The sequence below is a fragment of the Thalassophryne amazonica genome, chromosome 7 (genome assembly GCF_902500255.1).
Source record: "Thalassophryne amazonica chromosome 7, fThaAma1.1, whole genome shotgun sequence".
Taxonomy (NCBI): domain Eukaryota; kingdom Metazoa; phylum Chordata; class Actinopteri; order Batrachoidiformes; family Batrachoididae; genus Thalassophryne; species Thalassophryne amazonica.
The window spans coordinates 12110012-12130330 of NC_047109.1; the positions used below are offsets into that span (position 1 = coordinate 12110012).

The following is a 20319-nucleotide window of genomic DNA, read 5'->3' on the forward strand; positions in this document are numbered from 1 at the left end:
TGGTTTTATAATTCATTTTCAGCTCTGTGATTCAAGTCATTGCAGTTTTGAGATTGCAATGTTAAGGTGCAGTGTTACACTCGTGTTAGCTCTAAGAGTTGTGGTCTATCAAGAGTGTTTTCAGGCTTGATCTGGAATAGGATCCAGTGCCAAGTCCTCTTTAAGAGGGATGTATAGGATTTTTGTGGATGAATTTGCCTTTTACTGTATGTGCACAATATGCAACATTCATGTTCTTCTTTTCTGCTCCAATCAAAGAGTAAAACAAAAAATGTTTTTTGTCTATTCCAGACTGTGACACAACCTCTGTCCTTCCAAAGGGTCCTTGACCACTGATTCTTTCATTCCTCTCCATGTGGTTTCCAATCATCTCTCCTCTCAGACAGTACTTCTTTTGTCTGCTCCCTTCATTTGGTGAAAGCACTTGCCGCGTCTGCAACTTCTGGAACCCTCGAGGCTCTGAATGTCTAAGATGCCTTGGTAGAAACCAGATCAAGAACTATGGAACAATGTTAGTCAAGCATAAACCTCTTAATGTCTCCTCTGTCAACCACGGACCCACACAATGCCTTCTCTCTGTACCTTCTTCCAGCTCTCAAACCGCTTCTTAGACTTGCAAATCTGGTCTTTGATGTTGCGCTGCCTTGCTTCTTTTGTCAGAGAGAGGGAGCCAAGGAGGAGGGAAGCATTGCACACAGCTGTTGAAGCCACTTTAATTCCCTTATGTTGCATGGGTTAGCCCTCAGTGACCTGGCAAGGATGCTAGTCTCTCTTTAACTCATTTTGACTTTTTTTCTTTCTTTTTGTCTCATTGCAGTTCAGCTTTGTCTACTTGCCCCTCTTACGCTTTCATAGTCTTCTTTTTCAAAGGGCAAAGTAATCTATACCCTTTGTTTTCTGTGCATAAACGTGTTTCTCATTTATTAGGTGGCTAGCTAGCTTCCTGGTCCCAAAATCCCGACACTCGAAAAGACAGCCATCATTTTTTAGCTTACATCAACCATCATCTACGAGTGGATGCAGCTCAGCAAGCTGTAACATTATTCTTACTGTAAATGTCAATTTTAAAATTTGAATTCACATGATTTTCAAGTTTAAAAAATTTTCATGTTATAAAACCGTAGTTACATCTACTTTCCAGTGTATTAGTCAGTTTATATCTTATTTGTTTATTTATTGTTACTACTTTGGAAGGTTCTATGACTTCTACTCTGGTACGACTTACATACTAAAAATAAGAAAAGGAAAAAAAAAATCACTTTTGTTTTCATAACAATAATAATAATAATGACTATTTCTATAGAGCTTCCCCAGGAATCAGCGCATTAAACAAAAGAAACTCCAACAACAATAGTATGCAACAAGAGCAATCAGAGATTTTTGACGTCCGCCAATCCGGTTCAGGATCAACTCCAAAATTCAATGGAGTCTTCCATGTCCTAATATCTATTTGTGGTGAAAATGTGGTGAGCATCCCTGAAGTAGTTTTGATGTAATCCTTCGAAGACTATATAAAGTGAAACTTGATCCAGAATCCGGATCCAGTTCCAGATCACCTCCAAAATTTAATGGGTTCTTCCATGGTCTAGTATCTATCTGTGGTGAAAATTTCATCAAAATCCATGTAGTAGATTTGACGTAATCCTGCTAACAGTCAGACAGACAGACAGACAGAAAGACAGGCAGGCAAATAAAAGCCGACGATTTTATTACATCCTTGGTGTGCGTAAAAAAATCCCAAATTTCTGAGCTGATAAACAAATCAAATGGCCTCACATTTTTATTGTAGCGTTTCCAATGCTGTGGGTCAGCAATATGTGTTCGTCTGCATTAAATAACATCCAATATGATGTCCATTGCACATTTATTTGTCCATCTTGCTTATTTTTTGAATTTAGAAGTTCTTATGGCACACGCTGCAACCTGAGGACTTCCTGCATAAATCCAATTTTCACTTCTCCGTTTGTCCATCTGACATTTTCTGCTGTACAAAATCCATCAAATAATGTACAGTGTGTGGTCCATCACACATTTAGTTGTCCATCTTCCTTTTTTTGGAATTTAAAAGTCCTTATGTTTAGTAACAGCACATGCTCTGGTGTGCACATGTGCCACACTGAAGTCATGCCCTTTGTTAAACTCGCCTCCAGGGAAACGCTGTGTTAAAACGTGAGCTCCATATACAGAAAAAAAGACTTACACTCTTTTGAAAATTATACTCTGGAAAATATCTTAATTTAAAATCACTTGTGTTGCCAGCTACCATGTGTTTGGCTTCTCGGGACATGCAATTGTTTCAGTGTTGAGGGCCCCATGTAGCTGGAGATGTCCAAGGACATGCCCACATTTCACGTGGCTGCAGCAGACAGATGGTTACTTTCAAGTGGTAAGGCTCGACCGGTTCTCTGCCTGGGTGGTTGCAGTCCGTAAAGCAAGGCAGTTCCATGCTCCCAGTCCTGATCTGTTTGATGCAAATTTTGCTTTGGTTAATATTAGTCTGTGTTTAAATGTCCAAGGTCTGGTTGCTCCTCTTTGGGCCTATTTGTTGCCAAAGTTATGTACATCAACATCTTGCATGAATATCTGCAATTCGTTATTTTAGTCTGACTGAGATGGAAGGCAGGAATGGAAGTGATGGTTAGAAGACCACTGTGGCTATGTCACCCAGTCTGTGCAGCATCGAGGAACACTGATTTTATCTCCACTGTGGACAGACACTTAATTTTTATGTGCACTCATGCACATTCCTGCCAGAGGACAATAGACGGATTGTGGTTACAGTGGCAGGAGACGCTCATTCTGTCTGCAAGAGATGGAGATGGGATGTCCCCCCCCCCCAAAAAAAACAGACTGCTGGAAAGATGCAAGAAGATATGTAACTATGTTTTGCAAGTTCAGCGAAGACTTTGGAGTAACTCATTGTGCTTACTTTAGGTGGACTTGGGGCAACTGTTTGTTGTGATTTGGCGCTATATAAAAAAAAAATTGATTGATTGATTGATTGACTTTTATGTTTTGTTGATTATCAAAACAGTTATGTACAGAAAACATGGACTTTAAAGCAAATGATTGTTTTTCCTCATCTTTTCAACTTCACTAAATGCTTCTCGAAAATGTAAGCGGTTGCTGTAATTTTTTTCAGTGAGGCTTCTTTGCAATCATCTCTTATGGTTCCCAAGATTTTAAGACCTGCCCTTCCTATCTGGGATGAGGCTAGTTATCGCCTTTAATGGAAAGATAAAATGTCATGCATGAACAGAGAACATAACCGAAAACATGGAGCTTCCACAAAGGAGAACCTGCATATTGCTACTCGATATGTAGATTCCGGGTTTGAGATTGTCCTGGATCAAGATTAAGAGCTGGCTTTTAGTGACCACGTGGATGACAAATTTTTGGAGACATTCACTTATCTCATCAGTGACGTTCATGTCTCTGGGTCCTCTGCCTTTGAGATCAAGAGATACGGCTAGGAAGATCTTAAGGAGTCATGAGGTTGCTGGACAGAAGTGTTTGGCGATGTCAATATCTTTGTAGGAGAATGAAAGTCCAAGTCTTTCGGGTTCTGGTGCTTCCTGGTGGTAAGGTTAGACCTTACTTGTGTGAAGCGCCTTGAGGCAACTTTGTTGTGATTGGGTGCTATATAAATGAAAATGTATTAAAATTGAAGATTATGTTTGAGACCTGGGCTAACTAGTGACCTAAGGTGACTGTTAGATATCTTTGATAGGATCTATAGGTCTTGCTGGAATGGCTTTGTGCCAAAAGAATGGCTACTTGGGAAAACCAAGGTGAGGCGTATCTCTTGCATTCTGAGGGAATGATGACATTTTGCCATTTGGTGCATTTCTCAGGTTATGATCCACCCACAGGTGCTTCAGTGTTGAGCATCCCAGCACCTGATTGTTGTGGATGAACCGGTTGTCTGCCTGGGTGATTTCCTTGACTTTCCCCACTCATTTATTCAGGTTTTTCCTTTAACTTGACACCTGCCTGTGTGAGCTCTCATCCACATTATCAGAGGCGTTCCGGGAGTGTTTGCCATTCCGGTGAAGCAATCATATTCTGCGTACCGGGATGTTACGAGTCGTCGTTTTGGTTACAGTTGACTGGTGGCTAACCGTCTCCTACAGGAAACTGTTGTTGTTTTTTTTCTCCTGGGAAAAGATCAAGAAATGGAGTAGCTTGTAGACATGACATCGTGCACATGGTGGAATTTGGTTGGTTGGTTGATTGAGTCACTGAATATAAATCATCGTTCACACAGAGGTGGTTCTGTTGATTCTCAGAAATTGATGCCGCTTCAGAATGTGTCAGAAGAACCATGTTTGGGTTCTGTACTTAGTTCCCATAGAAACCGGAAAATCTCGGTATTTATGAGGTCCAGATCTTGAGATAAAACCACACAACATGATCTGTGAAGTTTGAGTTTTAATGTCGTCATGATGACCATCTGATATTTGGCTTTGTGGGCAGGTGTTACTTATTATCTTCAGGTTAGTCACAATCAAGCCTTTGATTCAAAAACATTTGTCTGAGTGCCATTACGTGCTCAACACGCAGCGGTACCTGCAAGCTTTGGGACATTTAAGCAAATTGGATTGTGGCAAGGCCACTAAACCCAGCGGAAATATCATCTTATCAGACCTTTGGGTTTGTGCACATATCATCTAAAGGTTGCACCACAACAATGTTGAATAGGTCCTGAGGTGAGGTGGCCCTGCAGTCAGTCTACGGACAACAAAGAAACACGGAGCTGTTTCAGTTTGAGTCGGAATGGACAGTCCCATTGTCAAGTCAATTAGATGATTCATCTCTGAGTAAGTGAGATGAATCATCTGCAGCTTAGTTATATTTTGTATTTGGGCAAACAACGTCACTGGTAAGATTCATGTTTATCCAAAGCTGAGATGCAGTTTGGCTCCCAAAAGCACATCAGTTTATATCTCCATAATTGCGCTGAGTAATTACAGGCTGATTAGAGTCATGATTTGAATTGTTTTGTCAATAACAGCCAAGTAACACCAAAAGAATTTGGATGAACGTCGACAGGATGTTTGAATCTGATATCAAAACGAAGATGTTTTGTCTCTTAACTTGAGCAAATCACCGTGACGCTGGAGCTGGAATGGCAGTCAGCCAGAGATTTTAAGTCACATTTCTTTCACACTCAATGCACAACTCTGGAAATGATAACAACATAACAAATGGGCTTAAAGGAGGTTTTGGATAAATTCTTGAGCACAGTTCCAGTTTGCCGAGCATGAGTGCACATATTATCATGCAAGATTTATTTAGAAAAGAGATAAAACCGTATTAGCATTTTATGGATGGGATGTTAACGTGATAGCTAGCTGGGCTGTAAAATGTTTTGCTGAAGATACTGGAAGATTAATAAAATCACATATTACATGTTATCTTTTGGCTTTCTGTAACTGTAATGTTTAGAAAAACCGTTTTCTCACATAAGCACTGGACAGTGTCAGAGAATCGGGTTGTGGAGTTTACTTTGCACACGTCGCATGCAACAGGACGTTGACTGTGAGTGCTCCGTTTGGTTGAGGTGAGGGGTGGCGCCTGGGTAGAGGGCACAGAGGGCAGGCAGTCTGCATAGTCATACCTTGGCGTCGGTTTGGTTGTCTGGCTGGGTGGTTGCCATCCAGAGTCCAAAATGGTTCCATAGTGTGGTGGATGTGGCGATGTATAGCACCAGCTTTTCATGCCCCTGCTCAGTGAAGTTAGGTTTTCACCCCGACCAACACTTCAGGTGTCCGCGTCCATCTGTAAACTTTATGTTTCTGCACAATAACAAAAGCACACTGTCCGTCTGTCTGACTGAAATCGTTTCTTGGTGGTGAATTGAGGGAAGCTAGAGGAAGTGTCCTTTTGAAGATGGAGGTTGTCCATCATCCAGTATAGTTTCCACAGGCACCACCTATTGCACCAGTAATTCATGATCAAAATAATTTCCAGACTTCTTATTACCTCGACCATATGAAACCATTCACCAACTTAACATACTAGCAGGGTATAGTCAATCAATCAATCAATTTTTTTATATAGTGCCAAATCACAACAAACAGTTGCCCCAAGGCGCTTTATATTGTAAGGCAAGGCCATACAATAATTATGTAAAACCCCAACGGTTAAAACGACCCCCTGTGAGCAAGCACTTGGCTACAGTGGGAAGGAAAAACTCCCTTTTAACAGGAAGAAACCTCCAGCAGAACCAGGCTCAGGGAGGGGCAGTCTTCTGCTTCTCATAGTAGTAGTATGCCAGTCTTTGCATTGTTCTTGTTTCACCTTTACTTGTTGGGTATTCTTCCAGATTTGTTGCAGCTGCATGATAGACACTTCATCAACACATGCCGTCCCTTTCTGTCAGTCTTCCAGACAATAGCTTGCTCTATTCACACATTGTTTCAATCGGACATTACACATCTATTTTTTTTACTCAGGAGCTGGCAGCTTTATGATACGTCCAAGTGGTATGGGTATTTATAGCTTCTCCAGGTAAGTCCAGGTCCAGACGGGTTCAGGGTTTTAGTCAATGTGTGAAACATGCTACAGTTATTTACTTGCATCCCATAAGTTTTTTTAATCATCTTAGCATGAGATGGGTGTTCCAAAAAATTGGAAAAAGACAAAATGTCTTTATTACTATCAGAGCTGATTTTTACCCTGTGCTCTGACTAAGCAGGGTATTGTAATCGGGCCTGTGTGTGTGTGTGTGAACAAGATAACTAAAAATAAAAAAATTTGTAAAAAATTTCAAGACTATTACTTTGGCAGTCATCTCAAGATAATTCATTTTTGAAGAGGATTAGACAAAGAACAAGTTCAACAAAAACAAGGTGCAAAAAATACATTTTCTGCTATATGTCCGCAACTAATAGGGCTCCAGAGATGATCTCAAGTTTATATCGCTCAGCAAAATCTTTGTGATTTACTGGTATTTAAGCGGTGTCATGATGAAATCACCAAGAAGTCATAAAAGGAAGTTTTTTTTTTTTCAGAGCACGCAGGGTTTTTGCATAAGCTCTGTGACTCCTTTCATTAGTTTCTGTTTGGTGTTCATATATTTTTTGAGATATAAGCAGCCAATTTGATCTCCTGAATCACAATCGTTTGATTGGGAAGGTTAAATCAAAAGGTCAGATACAAGCTACATTCCTTCACCTGTCCTTTGGTATCTATATATTTTTGCCCCTTGCATTCTAGGAGCATACCTTTTGACAACCTTTTCCTCATAATTGTATACCTCAATCTTCCAAAGCAAGGTCAGTTTGAAGGTCAAGGACAAAACAAAATCTGAGTTGCGAAATTGCAAACCACCCCTCTCCATATGTAACAATATTGCATTTGTAATTGCAGACATATGGGAGGCATCGCATTAACAAGATCTTATGAGTGAATGACAGACTCATGGGTGGACCCCAGTCCTCGAGGTTCCATGATGCTTTGTGGCAAGAGCTAAAAAAACTATGTCTTGGTGGCATTTTAACTTGTTTTTTCATAACCCAAACTTAGTTTCTTGTTATGGCTTTTCACCTTCAGTTATACACTACCAGTCAAACATTTGGACACACTTTCCCATTCAGTTGAGTGGAGGTGGGTTCTGAAATTGCTCAGGCAAGATCAAATTTATCAAAAGTCAAACACAAGGTCAAGGTCATTGGCTTGAAGGTCAAAATTTAAATATTTCACTCTGATCTGCACAGAACCTGGAACTCATTTGGAGGTAAGTTCCAGAATTTCTCAGCATTTTCAAATTTGCACATACTCAGTCAGTGAGGCCAAGGTCATGTTTGCCTGTCTCTATATTGGCCTACACCGCTGAGGTCATTTTTGCTGATTTAAATCAAACTTGACATATCATGGAAAGTTGACACCGGAATTCAAGGAATTTGATTTTCAAATGTAACGCACACATGCGTCCATTCCAGAATTGCCCTGGAAAGCCACAGGCCATTCAGTTTGGTGAATGTTGTGGTCAGTGAGGTCAAATGTCTGGGCTCTGTCACACCTTGATGATTTAGCCAGCGTATGCCGACAGCCCTGTTTCCACCAAGTGGTTCAGGTCGGTACTGCACGGTATGGTACGGGTCAGAACGGTTAAGTCTGGCTTGGTTTGCATTTCCATCACCAGCAGAACCCTTTTGTTTGGCAGGTGGAACACTTAAATTTTGGCGAACATGTCATTGAGCACGGGTATGCTGTTGCGCAGCGCGTCTTCTCCACACGGAGGCCAAACAGAGTAACTTTATTTTATTTTTGTCTTGGTGGATCATGGGATTTATTTTCATCGCATGCAGAATGTTGAAGAATTGACGTTTTGACCGTTGGGGTTTTTCTGTAATTATTGTATGGCTTTTGCCTTACAATATAAAGCGCCTTGGAGCAACTGTTTGTTGTGATTTGGCTCTATATAAATAAAATGAATTTGATTTGATTTGATTTGACTGATGTCTGCGGTAAACACTGACATGAATGAATGAGGCGCTGTGACTGTTTCAACTTTTAAAATAAGTTAATTATCTTGTTGTGGCGCAAAGAGCCGGCGTTCTCTGGTTCAGGCTGAGAAACACACCTGGAGCAGAAAAACCACAGAGGGATTTCTTTAAAAAGACTACGTTTTTTTCAGCCACAACAAGAAAATAAAGTATTTTCAGATGACATTTTCCAAAATCAGGAAGCTTTATGTGGATAAATTTTCCTCAGGCTGTGATGATGAATCCAACTGAAACGAACAGGTAAGATTAAGACTTTATATTTACTCCATGTGAATGGTTTTAATATTTGAAACAGTCTGTTTGCATGAGGACTGAAGCTTTTGAAGCAGTCAATGGACGTATTTCGACTTCATGTGTTAACAATCGCATAACTTACCTACAACTTAACTACAACTTATGTCCCACATGTGCAAATCGTATGAGACATACGCAGGCATATGTCAAAAATATTGTACATGCCCAAAATTGTTTGAGGTACTCGCCATATTAGGACGTATATTAGCGTGCTTTTAACTTATACAAAATTTACCCATAACTTAATAGACATACGCCATTACGCCAACATATGCCCATAAGAGCAGTTTTTACGTGTTAATATTAATAAATCTCAGGGTCCAGACGGTATCAGCTGTAAAGTGCTGCGCACATGTACCGATTCACTTGCTTTTCCTTTTCAAATGCTGTTTCAGCAGTCAGTAGAAACAGGATTAATCCCAGCTCAGTGGAAACAGTCTTTGATTGTTCCGGTACCAAAGAAAAGCAGGCCCAAAGAGATGAATGATCTGAGACCTGTCGCATTAACCTCAGTGCCTATGAAATGCTTAGAGAAAATTATATTGAAACATCTGCTTAGTGAGGTAGCACCATTTTTGGACCCTTTCCAGTTTGCCTACCAGCCAAGGCGGGGAGTGGACGATGCACTGCTGACCATGATAAACAGTATATTTGAACATCTAGAGGAGCCTTACAGCTTTGTAAAGATTGTTTTCATTGATTTCAGCAGCGCGTTCAACACCATCCAACCCCACCTACTGGTGGACAAACTGGTTAAGTTAGGTGTTAACCCAAGACTCATTACATGGATTAATAACTTCCTGTTAAATCGTACTCAGCAGGTTAGATTTAATTAGGCCATCTCATCCGCTAAGGTCATTAACACGGGTGCTCCCCAAGGATGTGTGCTGTCTCCCATACTCTATACACTTTACACCACCGAGTGTCGTGCTCTTGCGACTACACACTCCTACTTCAAGTATGCAGATGACACTGCCTTGGTGGGGTTTTTGAAAGCAGGGGAGCTGTCAATGACCAGCTTTGAAGAGGAAGTGGGGAGCTTCATAAAATGGTGCTCTGACAATTTCCTTAATGTTAACGTAAGCAAAACAAAAGAAATGGTTATCGATTTTAGATAAAATTTTAGATTTTAGATTCGATTGTAGTGCAGAAGAAGTATCAAACACTGTCATCAACAACACATTGATAGAGAGAGTTAACACCTATAAATATTTGGGGGTTGAAATTGATGATCAGTTGAGATTTGACAAATGTGCCGTTTTTAAGGTGAAGAAGCTTCAACAAAGAATGTTTTTCCTAAGAAAATTGCGTAGTTTTAGTGTTGACATCTACATTTTAGAGTTATTTTATAAGTCTATACTTCAGAGTGTCTTGTCCTTTGGTCTGGTCTGTGTCTTTGGTAGTATGCGTAAACAAGATCAGGATAGATTGCAACGTATTATTAAAACAGCTAGTAGGATAATTGGGTGCAATCAAACATCAGCTGCTCAGCTGTTTCAAGATATCATACTACAACAAGGCTGAAAGTATTCTTGCAGATATTACCCACCCTTTACATAACAGATTTCAGTTAAGACAACGTGGTAAGGGGAGGCTACTACAAAGGAAAATAAGGACAACCAGGTTCAGCAAGTCATTTGTTCCCTCTGCAATTAGAATTGTTAATGAAAGACACAGTTCTCAGCAGGGGACTTGACACTGTAGTATTGTGTGTGTGTGTGTGTGTGTGTGTGTGTGTAGCAGCTTAGCTGTGTGGAGAGGAGCCAGAGAGGCATGGGGGAGGGGGTGTATTTATTTGTCTTTTATTTATTTATCTGTTTTTAAGTTTGTCTATCTTGTCTGAAGTTGTTTGTATTATGCGCACCTTGACCATCTGAATTTCCCTTCTGGGATAATAAAGTTAACTTTGACTTTGAGTTTTTAATATGGTCGGCATACGCTGGCTAAATCGTCAAGGTGTGACAGGGGTGTCAGATTGTTGTAGATTTAACTGTCTTCATGCCCACTGGTACTATTGCCTAGTAATCAAAAAACAAACATGTCTAAAACATTGTAAAATGCATGTGGTTGCAGTAAAACCATGTTCAGTCTCAGACTTGAGACACTGCACAAAGATTAATCGGAGGACGACGTCCTCTATGAATTGTTGGATTGGATTAGATCTCATCTTCTCTGGGACGTTTCTACTCTTTCCAATCTCTGTTCAATTAAATGTTTTTCGTGTTAGGCTGAGATGAATTCATGTGCATGAAATCACCACATGTGGCCCGCTGGGTTTTCTCAGTGTCACGAGTTGGATAAGTCACTGAGAGGCAAAACAGCTTCTTATTTTTCATTCTTGTTGTCCTACGTGTCCAGTTCATCTGTGTCACTGCTGTTTTCTTTTTCCTTCCACTGCTTGACTCAGAGCAGTGATGAATTAAAACAAAAGAGTCCGTTGCTGTTTGAAGTTTGAGGACAGACGTTATTATGACTTCTCCTTTAAAGGTCAAGTTGAGCCACAGGCGTGATGAAGTGCACGGAGAGCGCGAACAACACACGAGTTAAAGGAGAGAGAACTCTTGAAATAACAAATCTCTCTTTGCTGATGATGCTCAGGGAGAGCAAGGCTGTTTCACCGCTGCACCATTTTGACCATAATTGCCATCAAGCCAGTCTCACTTTAAATTTCAGAATTCGGACAAAAGCGACAAATGTGAGGTGGATTTTAAGTCAAATGCAAATTAAAGCTAATTGTCTCATAATATGTCACGTAAAAGTAGATAAAAATAAAGAACAGCCAAAAGAAATTATTTTCATGAATTGTTTTGAGGAGCAAAAAAATTACAGAATGAGCCGAATGTTTTTTTTTCTTTTCGGGATGTAGTGGTGAGCAGGCTGATGGAAACCAACATGTTAAAAAAAGTTCACATATGAAGAGTCAAATAAACATGTCCTTTACGACAACAAATCTTAAAACTCCTATCAACGGTATTCTAAACAATAATATCACAGCCAAAAGCTCATTTCTGTGCAGTGATTTTAGTCTCATCCTGTACAGAGAATGAAACCACACTCTTTCTCCCTCTGTGTTATAATCTGAGTTTTTTTTGCACCCAATGTGTATGCACAGCTGCACCATCTGTGCATACACATTGGGCTCATGTAAGCCCCACCCTATGAAACTGTTGCCCCTCCCCCACATTTATAAAGCAACAGTGGCCAAGTGGTTAATGCGCTTGGTTTCAGGGTGGAAGGTTCTGGCTTCAAATCCCATCCCTGCCACATTTCTCCATGTAATGTGGAGTTGCATAAGGAAGGGCATCTGGCATAAAACCTGTGCCAGAATCAACATGCAGATCCTCCTCAGATCTGCTGTGGTGACCTTGAGTGAAAACAAGGGAGCAGCTGAAGGGACTTACTTTTTTTAGTGACCACCAATGTAACATTCAAGACAGCGAGGGTAGCAACTTTGCAGAACCCCCCCGCCGCCTTTCGTTTTTGTGCTTGTGCATTAAGTTAACCAGTATATTTTTCCAAAGTTTTTCCAAGAGGATGGTGTAAACAGAAAACACAGCAGGTGTTGATATGCCAGTATAATTTTTAACATTTGTGCTTCCACACAAATGCAGGATATCCGTGTCATCGCATGTGCGGTACTTAAAGTGAGAATGTTGTTGTGGGTTAACCTTCTCCACCTGACTGTTTATACCATGGCGCCATGTTCCTTGTGAGTCCTGTAGCTATCAAAGATGGAGACTTGGGAAGTTATGTCATTTCGACTCAGCCGGCCGGGAGCAGGGACAGTTTTGAAGAAAGTGACTCCGTGCATTGATTAAGCGTGTTATTGTAAAGAAATCTGTCTTCAAACAGCGAGGAAAGACTGCAGCAGAGAGAAACATAGAAGGTCCTGACCAGGGTCGCCTTGTGCTCTCTGACCCCAGGAGTAATTTGTTTTTCTTTAAACAGATTGGTTAAATGTTCCTCACGGTGAAGTGACGGGCCAAAGTGTAAATCTTCAAAAATGCTTTCCAGTGCTTCAGTCTGGCTCCTCTGGGAGGGTATTAAACCCGTCCGCCCCCCAAAGCCTCCCAGCTCTTTCTCACAGTCTGTCCCACTCCCTTCATAACTGTTGAAAGTTTGTAGTTGTGTTGTCAGCGAGGCTGACTGAGAGTTCACTCAGGTGGAAGGTCAACCATACTGCCTCAGGAGAAGCGAGGACTTCAGATCTCCGTTCGTATTTATGATTCCGCTCCTGTGTTTTGACCATAATCGCATGATCGCACTCACGTTGTTTGACAAATGAGTTATCTTGCCATGCAACACTCACCTTCCTGGATAGACAGTCTGTGAATGACCTCAGTGCAGCACACATGCGCATCAATGGACATTTGACTGCAGGTATTATGATTTGTTTTATGGTTTCCATGCATATGAGGTGTATGAAGTGTTGACCAAAAGCAAAGGCCACAGCGTTTTGCACTTACTGAGACTTCAGTTGAAACAGACAATGTAGTACAGATGGTGGTATTGTGATTGGTCAATAAAGATGTCACTTAAAACACCTCCAGACTCTAATGAATCAAGGCAAGGACACCAGTGTAGAGAATGACAATGATGGTTTGAACAGGTTTTATTGCCCAACAATTAATTAGCTGAACTACAGCAGCAAACATGGTTGACAGGAAGGCTCAGACTTGTGTCCAGTACCCAATAACCACTCCAAAAGACTTTCAATGGATTTAGTAGTAGAATTGTTCAAAACCAGGAATTGTCATACCCCAGACTCCAAAGGAGAAGGCTAAAGACAGGAATCTGGAATGGCAGCAAGAATCGATGACGAGATCAGTAACACTGTGACCAGAGCAGAAAAACAGCAGGCCAACACAGAAGTCCAGAACAATAGCAAAAGTCAGTAATGTGGAGTCATTAAATGCTGTATCAAGAACGTTAGAGAGAAGGAAGGGATCTAATACAGTCTGGCAACCAGGAGATGTTCTAATGGCATTTTTAAAGAATGCCATGCAAATAGACCCAGAACTATGTGGACACACGAACACGGAGATCAACAACCTGGAAGTCAAAATTAACATTGGAGAATGAATGTGCTACACAAAGTAACATGGCTCAGCTGCACACGAACTGTCACTCAAAGTGACCACAGCCCTAATTATGCCTAAATTTATGGCTTAAAATGTCTTACACAGATGAGTTATTAAAAAAAGTCACATCCATGCAGTTGGCACGGTGAGGAAAATGAACTAAAGGGACAAAACCATTTTATTTATTTATGACCAGGCTGGAAACATGTTTATTTTTCCTCTAAAGTTGGACATTTTAGCATGGGCTTCTGTGGCAATTTGCTCACTTTTTGAGTCAGTTTCAAGCATCCTTTCAAGGAACTGCAACTTTTTTCTCTCTTCTGGGTGTCTTCATATTTGACGGCCAGAGGTTGGGGCTTGCTATTTACACTTTTGCTGTCTTCTATGCTGCGTTTTTTAGTGGTGTCACTGCACACGGTTTTGAAGGGAAACTGGGGAGGTGGGCAGACCCTCAATTGATCACACCAGCATGCAGTGCTGTTGTAGCCCACCTAGGACTTGAATCATCCTTCAGAATCAGCTTCATGACATTCATTTCCCATAAGCCCCCTGGCAGCACCCCTGCCCTTCCCAGAATGCACCGCGGTGCCAGCAGAGTTCTGCCATCTCACAGCGCATGTAAACAGTGGCTAGCAAGGAGGTGGATGGCGTTGATTGAGCGAGTTCACGGGCGATTATGATGATAACACGTTCTCTCAAGTTGAGAGAGTTGTCTAGAGGAGGTGTAGCACCCGTGATGGACTTTTGCTGTGCCCCGATGTTGTCTTATTGTCCATACTTTACGAGGTTTGTTTACACTGTGAGTGCTGAGCTCCTGACACTGGAACTCTGCTGAAACAGACCTCTCGCTTGAGTCATGGACCGCGAGACTTCGCGAGATTCACAACTGCGAAACAACGAATTCCAGATTCAGATGCTGGAATGTTAAACGATGCCTAGCTAAAAAGAGATGGGTCAAGATTTCACATTTTGGTGATATTTCTAATCCTGTTCTTTTTTTTTCTTTTTATTAAAGAAGGTTGATCTCCATCTGTCTGAAATGATTTGGACAGAATGACTGATGTGGATGTAGTGTTCTGAGAGCTGTGATCAGCTTCTCAACAGGGCAGACACGAACCTCTCTCTGAGAGAGGACAGAAATGATCACCTGTCTGTGGACTGACACATCTAATTACCTTCTGTAGTACTGCCACCATGTTGTAGCCCAAAGTGTTATTTGGAAAATCCTGTAAGATATGCAATATTCACCACTGTAAATCATTTTGAAGGTCAGAAGATGCGACACAGTTTGTTCTCGTCTTTCCCTCAAAGCCTGTGTTTACACCCAGCCACACACATGGACATGCTCCACTTTGGAGTGATGGATACGAAGCTGAAAATGTCGAGAGCCAAACTATCTGCCTCTTATTTAGATACATCGAGAACAGGGCCTGCCACATCCCACCACACACACACACACACACACACACACACACACACACACACACACACACACACACACACACACACACACACACACACACACACACACACACACACACACACACACACACACACACACACACACACACAAAATGAACTTCCACATCAGCTGTTTTCCACCAGCCAGTTTATTGTGTGCAACCTTCCATTTTTACTTGCAGCAGCAGCAGTGAGTCTGTTCAGCACCAGTAAACAGGAACTTTGTTGTTCTTCTTCTCCTACCGAAATCTCCCAAACAAAGAATCTTGTTGTTTACTTGACTTTTTGCTCAGGGATAAATAAAGGCTGAGAAGACTAACATCTGATGTCTGGTCTTTTGTCTCTATTTTTGTGTGTTCGTCTCATTTCTATCCTGCAGCTGCTGCACATCTGCATCGAGGGTTGGGGGAACTGGCGCTGGTCGGAGGCCTTCAGTGTGGACAATGTGGGGACTCTGCTCAGGACCATTCAGTACAAAGGACGCACCGCCTCCCTCATCATCAAGGTGGTGCAGCTCAGCGGCATCCAGAAACAGGTGCAGTTAGCAGTTTAAGTCCCAGGATTTCAGTAAAAATAAAAAAAAACACATATGAGTTTGTAGAAAGGATTGTATGCCAAAGAGAGACTATTTTTAGGTCCTCATATTTCTCTTCACACAAACGTCATGAAAAAGTTTCTTCCACAAGTGCTGGTTTTTACCCATCATTTGGTTTGTTCATTACCAGGGTTACTCAAAAACCTATAAGCCACTTTTCATATATAATGCAGCAGGTCTGATCCAATGGCATTTCCAAGAAGTGAAAAGAAACTTGAAAAGAAATTTCATATTAACACACACACACACACACACACACACACACACACACACACACATATATATATATATATATATATATATATATATATATATATATACTAGTAATATAAAATTTTGTATTAATCTTTTTTATTTACCACCAATTCAGACCCTTTAAATATTGTCTCTTTTTAATACTTTTTATCAATTAAAGCATCAGACGGTCTCATATGGTCTCATATTGAGTTACATGGAGCATGCACATAATGGGAATTGTGTTAATTCACACATTTGTGGAAATATACAGTATAGTTCACAGCTTTCGATACCCCATAACTCTAGAACATTCAGTCATCTATGGTCCAAACTACACCATTTTGGAATCTCTATGATCAGATGAATAATGTAGCAAACCTTAAGCATTTTTAAACGATGACACCTGTGTCATCCTTCCTTCACCTGCCTATAGCTGCCATCCTGGGAGGCCAACTTACATTTTTGTGAAGGCCACAGTATACTGAAGCTGGATTGTGTTTTTTTAGGCCTCTTATGTGGAAACAAAAACCTGCTTGGCCCATGAACTAAATACGCTGCCTTTCTGATTACCCCCTCAGTGTGGCATGAAGATTCAGAGAGGACAGAACACAATAATATCACTTACGCAGCATCATAGTTCTGCACCCAGTTAGTCTGTTGGATTAATCTTTACTCAGCTAAAAAGTGTTTTGTTTTGTTTTTTCATGTTCTGTAGTGGTGAATTGTTTGAATTTAATTTTTTTTCACAGAATACAAATGCAGAAATGCTGTCAGATTGAAACAGTGACATTTTGTTATGTAAACAGTGTCGAGTGTCACACACGTCTCCCTCTCATCCTCCAGACAAAACACAGGCAGCCTCCCACATTCTTTCCTCAGTCTGTCCCAGACGCTGCTTACATCTTGTTTTTATTGGATTCAGTCACTGGGTACGAACGTTGGTCACATCCAATTCACCGCACATAGCCTCAGACCGGGACAGCAGCTGCCACCACAGACAGTACATACAGCATGGGTTTGGGCCAAAGGGTTCATCCCTAAGTACCACAGACTGCTGCACCATCTCCAATTGTCTCCAAACCTTCTCATCTTTTTTTTTTAAATGATAGCCTCTTTATTACACTCACTTTGTGATTAGTTCCATGTTTCTTATTTCTCTACATCTTTATCCCATGTTTGTGTTATGTCAAACGGGGTAGTGTACCCAATGGTTGAGGAGTTTAAGAGGGACACTTAAGTCCTCTTCTGCAATTGAGAATCAAACTCAGCCACCCTTCATTTCATGCATAGGTTATTCTAACAATAGTTGATTCAGTTGACAATTGATTCATCAAGATTTTCAGTCCAGAAAAATGTTTCCATTGGTGATCCAAAGACATCTGGACCTTTTTAACCCTCTGGACTCCAAGGGCATGTTCTCAGTTTTAACCTGCCTTTCAATAATTCCCCCTTTGAGGTGCTTTCTTTCAGTATAATGCCCATGTGTTACATGCCACAATGTTCAGTATCAGCTTCAATCTCAGCTTTCTGAATGTGAGACATATATTTGTCTGGAAGACTGTGAAAAAAGATATCATTTGGCTCTCAATAAGAAAATATGAAATGTTTGTTTGGAAATTCTTCAAATTCTTAGTGGATATGGGCACGTTTACAAAATTAAAAAGCTACCCAAAATATGTCACAGGAAGTCACAAATATATCTCGATATATCCTATTTAGAAAATGTTACTTACCACAGAAAGAAATCAACAAAAGCAGAAATGTATATGCTATTGGACTCTGATGCATTCATCTATCTAAAAATCACTTCTGAATGTGGCCCCACACTTTGTCTTGGAGGGGACAAAATTTTTAACAAAGACAAATCATGTTTTTGTTTTGTTTTTTGTTTTTTTCCCCTCCTGTCTGCATATATAGTAATGGTAAATGCCACACTGGCAGAACCATTTATGTACATTAATACACATATATGCAGTTTATTCTTGCAAGACAGATAGTATGTAGTGCGTGAGTGAACGTGGTGTGCGTGTGTGACCCCCATCCGCCCTTCCCGATCAGCCTACACCATCCTTCTCAAAGCCAACAGACAACTTCTATTAGGAAGGGCTGACCACCAAAACAACACGAAGACAGACAAGAACAAAAGACAAGTGCTGAAGGCAATAACAGTGAAGTGATGAGAAGTGAGACACCAAGGAGACAGGGCTCCAACCATACAACTTACCAGGACAAACAACCACACATAAACAAGCAGTGACAGCAACAGTCTGTTGTCTAATTAGTGAGCATCCACACTCTAATCTAGAACACCAGAATCTTGATCCCCTGGAGAACACCCAAAACCGAATTGTGGTGACGGCCACAAACTCACAACCATCCACGCACAGAGACCCAGATCACAGCGAAATATCCGATCACTACTGTGGCTGGTGTGTTGGGCCAAGACAAACTACAGAACTTTACCATATGACGTGGACCATTCCGGCACGTCAGAAGCCATACGGCCGGGCGCACGCAACGATGGAAATGGGTTCAGGATGCAGGGCCCCAGGAGAAACCAGTAGAAAAAGGACCGCGGAAAGGCACAGGAGGCAGGAAGGGCAGCCACCAGAGCCACTGGGACTGCCTGACGAACCACCAAGGGAATGGCCCGGTGGCGCCAGAATGCACCCCCATGCAACATACACTACACTGTTGCAAATATGGGTCAGTCATTTTGTAAGGTAACTGTAAAATGAATAAATTTGGAGTCGTTTTATCTGTTATGTTTTTGGAGGCTTATATTAGAGGGGACATGTTTTAGCAAACTTTTCAAGTTTCCATATCACCACTAGCATTAAATAAATTAACAAGATTGGATTTGCAGATACCGAAGAAGTACTTTTTATATAAAATATAATAATATAATACTGCCTTTTATAACTTACTTTTTTTAACACGCAAATTTACCGACAAAACAGGCATATTTCCAGCCACAACCTTTTAACAAATCATGGTAGAGCTTAGATAATGGGCATGATTATTCATCATGTGGATCAGATGTACAAGTAACTAATATTACTGAAATAAGCTAAAGAATCTAGTCTCACAGTTTCACTATTAATAACCATTTTTTCCACTGTGTATCCTTTTATGTGAAAATGCCCATATATGGTTTTGTTCACCTGGACAATTATTTTGGTGTTAGAAATAGCTTTACCAAAGTCTTAAAACGGCAAAAGTAGTGTAATCAATCATCAAAAAATATTTTAAAACAATATATATTAATTTCAAAACTAAAATTGTAGCATGCAGTGCAGGAGCCCCAGCTAGTGGGTCCTACATGGCAGAGATCTGGAACATTCCAAAACAGAATATTTGTTAAAATCTTGTAATTTCAGGAACTGGTTGAATGACATCTCTGTGACATTCCTTCACTGATCTGTTAATAGAAACATGATGAAAACCGCACCTATTAGCCTTATCAGTGTTCCATTTTGGCACCGTTTATCCAAAATACATAATCATGCTAAACAGCAAATGTCAGCTGTGCTCTGTTTGTCCTGATTGAAGTTGCACGCACACATGTACACACGCACAGCTGCTGTAAGCAGGTGGTTTTAATTTGACAAACAGAGACAGTGGCTGAAGACATTAAAACCACTAAACATTTCACTCATGGTACCAACATTAAACTTAAGTCATTCATGGTAATAGCAACAGGAGACTTATCTAAACTGGCAAAACCAATTGAGCTACAAAAGCACAATCAATCAATAACACTAACAACACTGTTAAACTATTCGTAAAATATATAAAATATTAGTCCTATCAACGTTCTGTTTTGGCAGCATTCATCCTTAACCCAAAATATATAAGCAAACGAAGTGGTAAATCTCAACTATCCTCATTGTCTCTGTGATCGAACGTACACGCACATACACACGCAGAGCTTTTTGTCTTTTCCACATTCTGCTGCAAGCAAGTGTTTCTAATTTTAGACACAAACAGAGTCGTGGCTTATCGTACCAGTAACAAAAATGAACTAACTAACTAACCTGACTAAACCAACTGAACTACAAAAACACAATAAATCAATAACACTAACAACACTGTTAGACTAACATAATCACAATAACAACATTTAAAACCTCAAAAC

At 40.7% G+C, this 20319-nt stretch overlaps 1 protein-coding gene across 1 annotated transcript in view; it reads left to right on the forward strand.

Moving 5' to 3' along the window:
• Positions 1-20319, forward strand: part of LOC117513625 (vacuolar protein sorting-associated protein 13B-like) — a 1146044-nt gene that overhangs the window by 988023 nt on the left and 137702 nt on the right. The window contains 1 exon segment of the mRNA XM_034173849.1: positions 15729-15884. Within this exon segment, the coding sequence (XP_034029740.1) occupies positions 15729-15884 (156 nt within the window).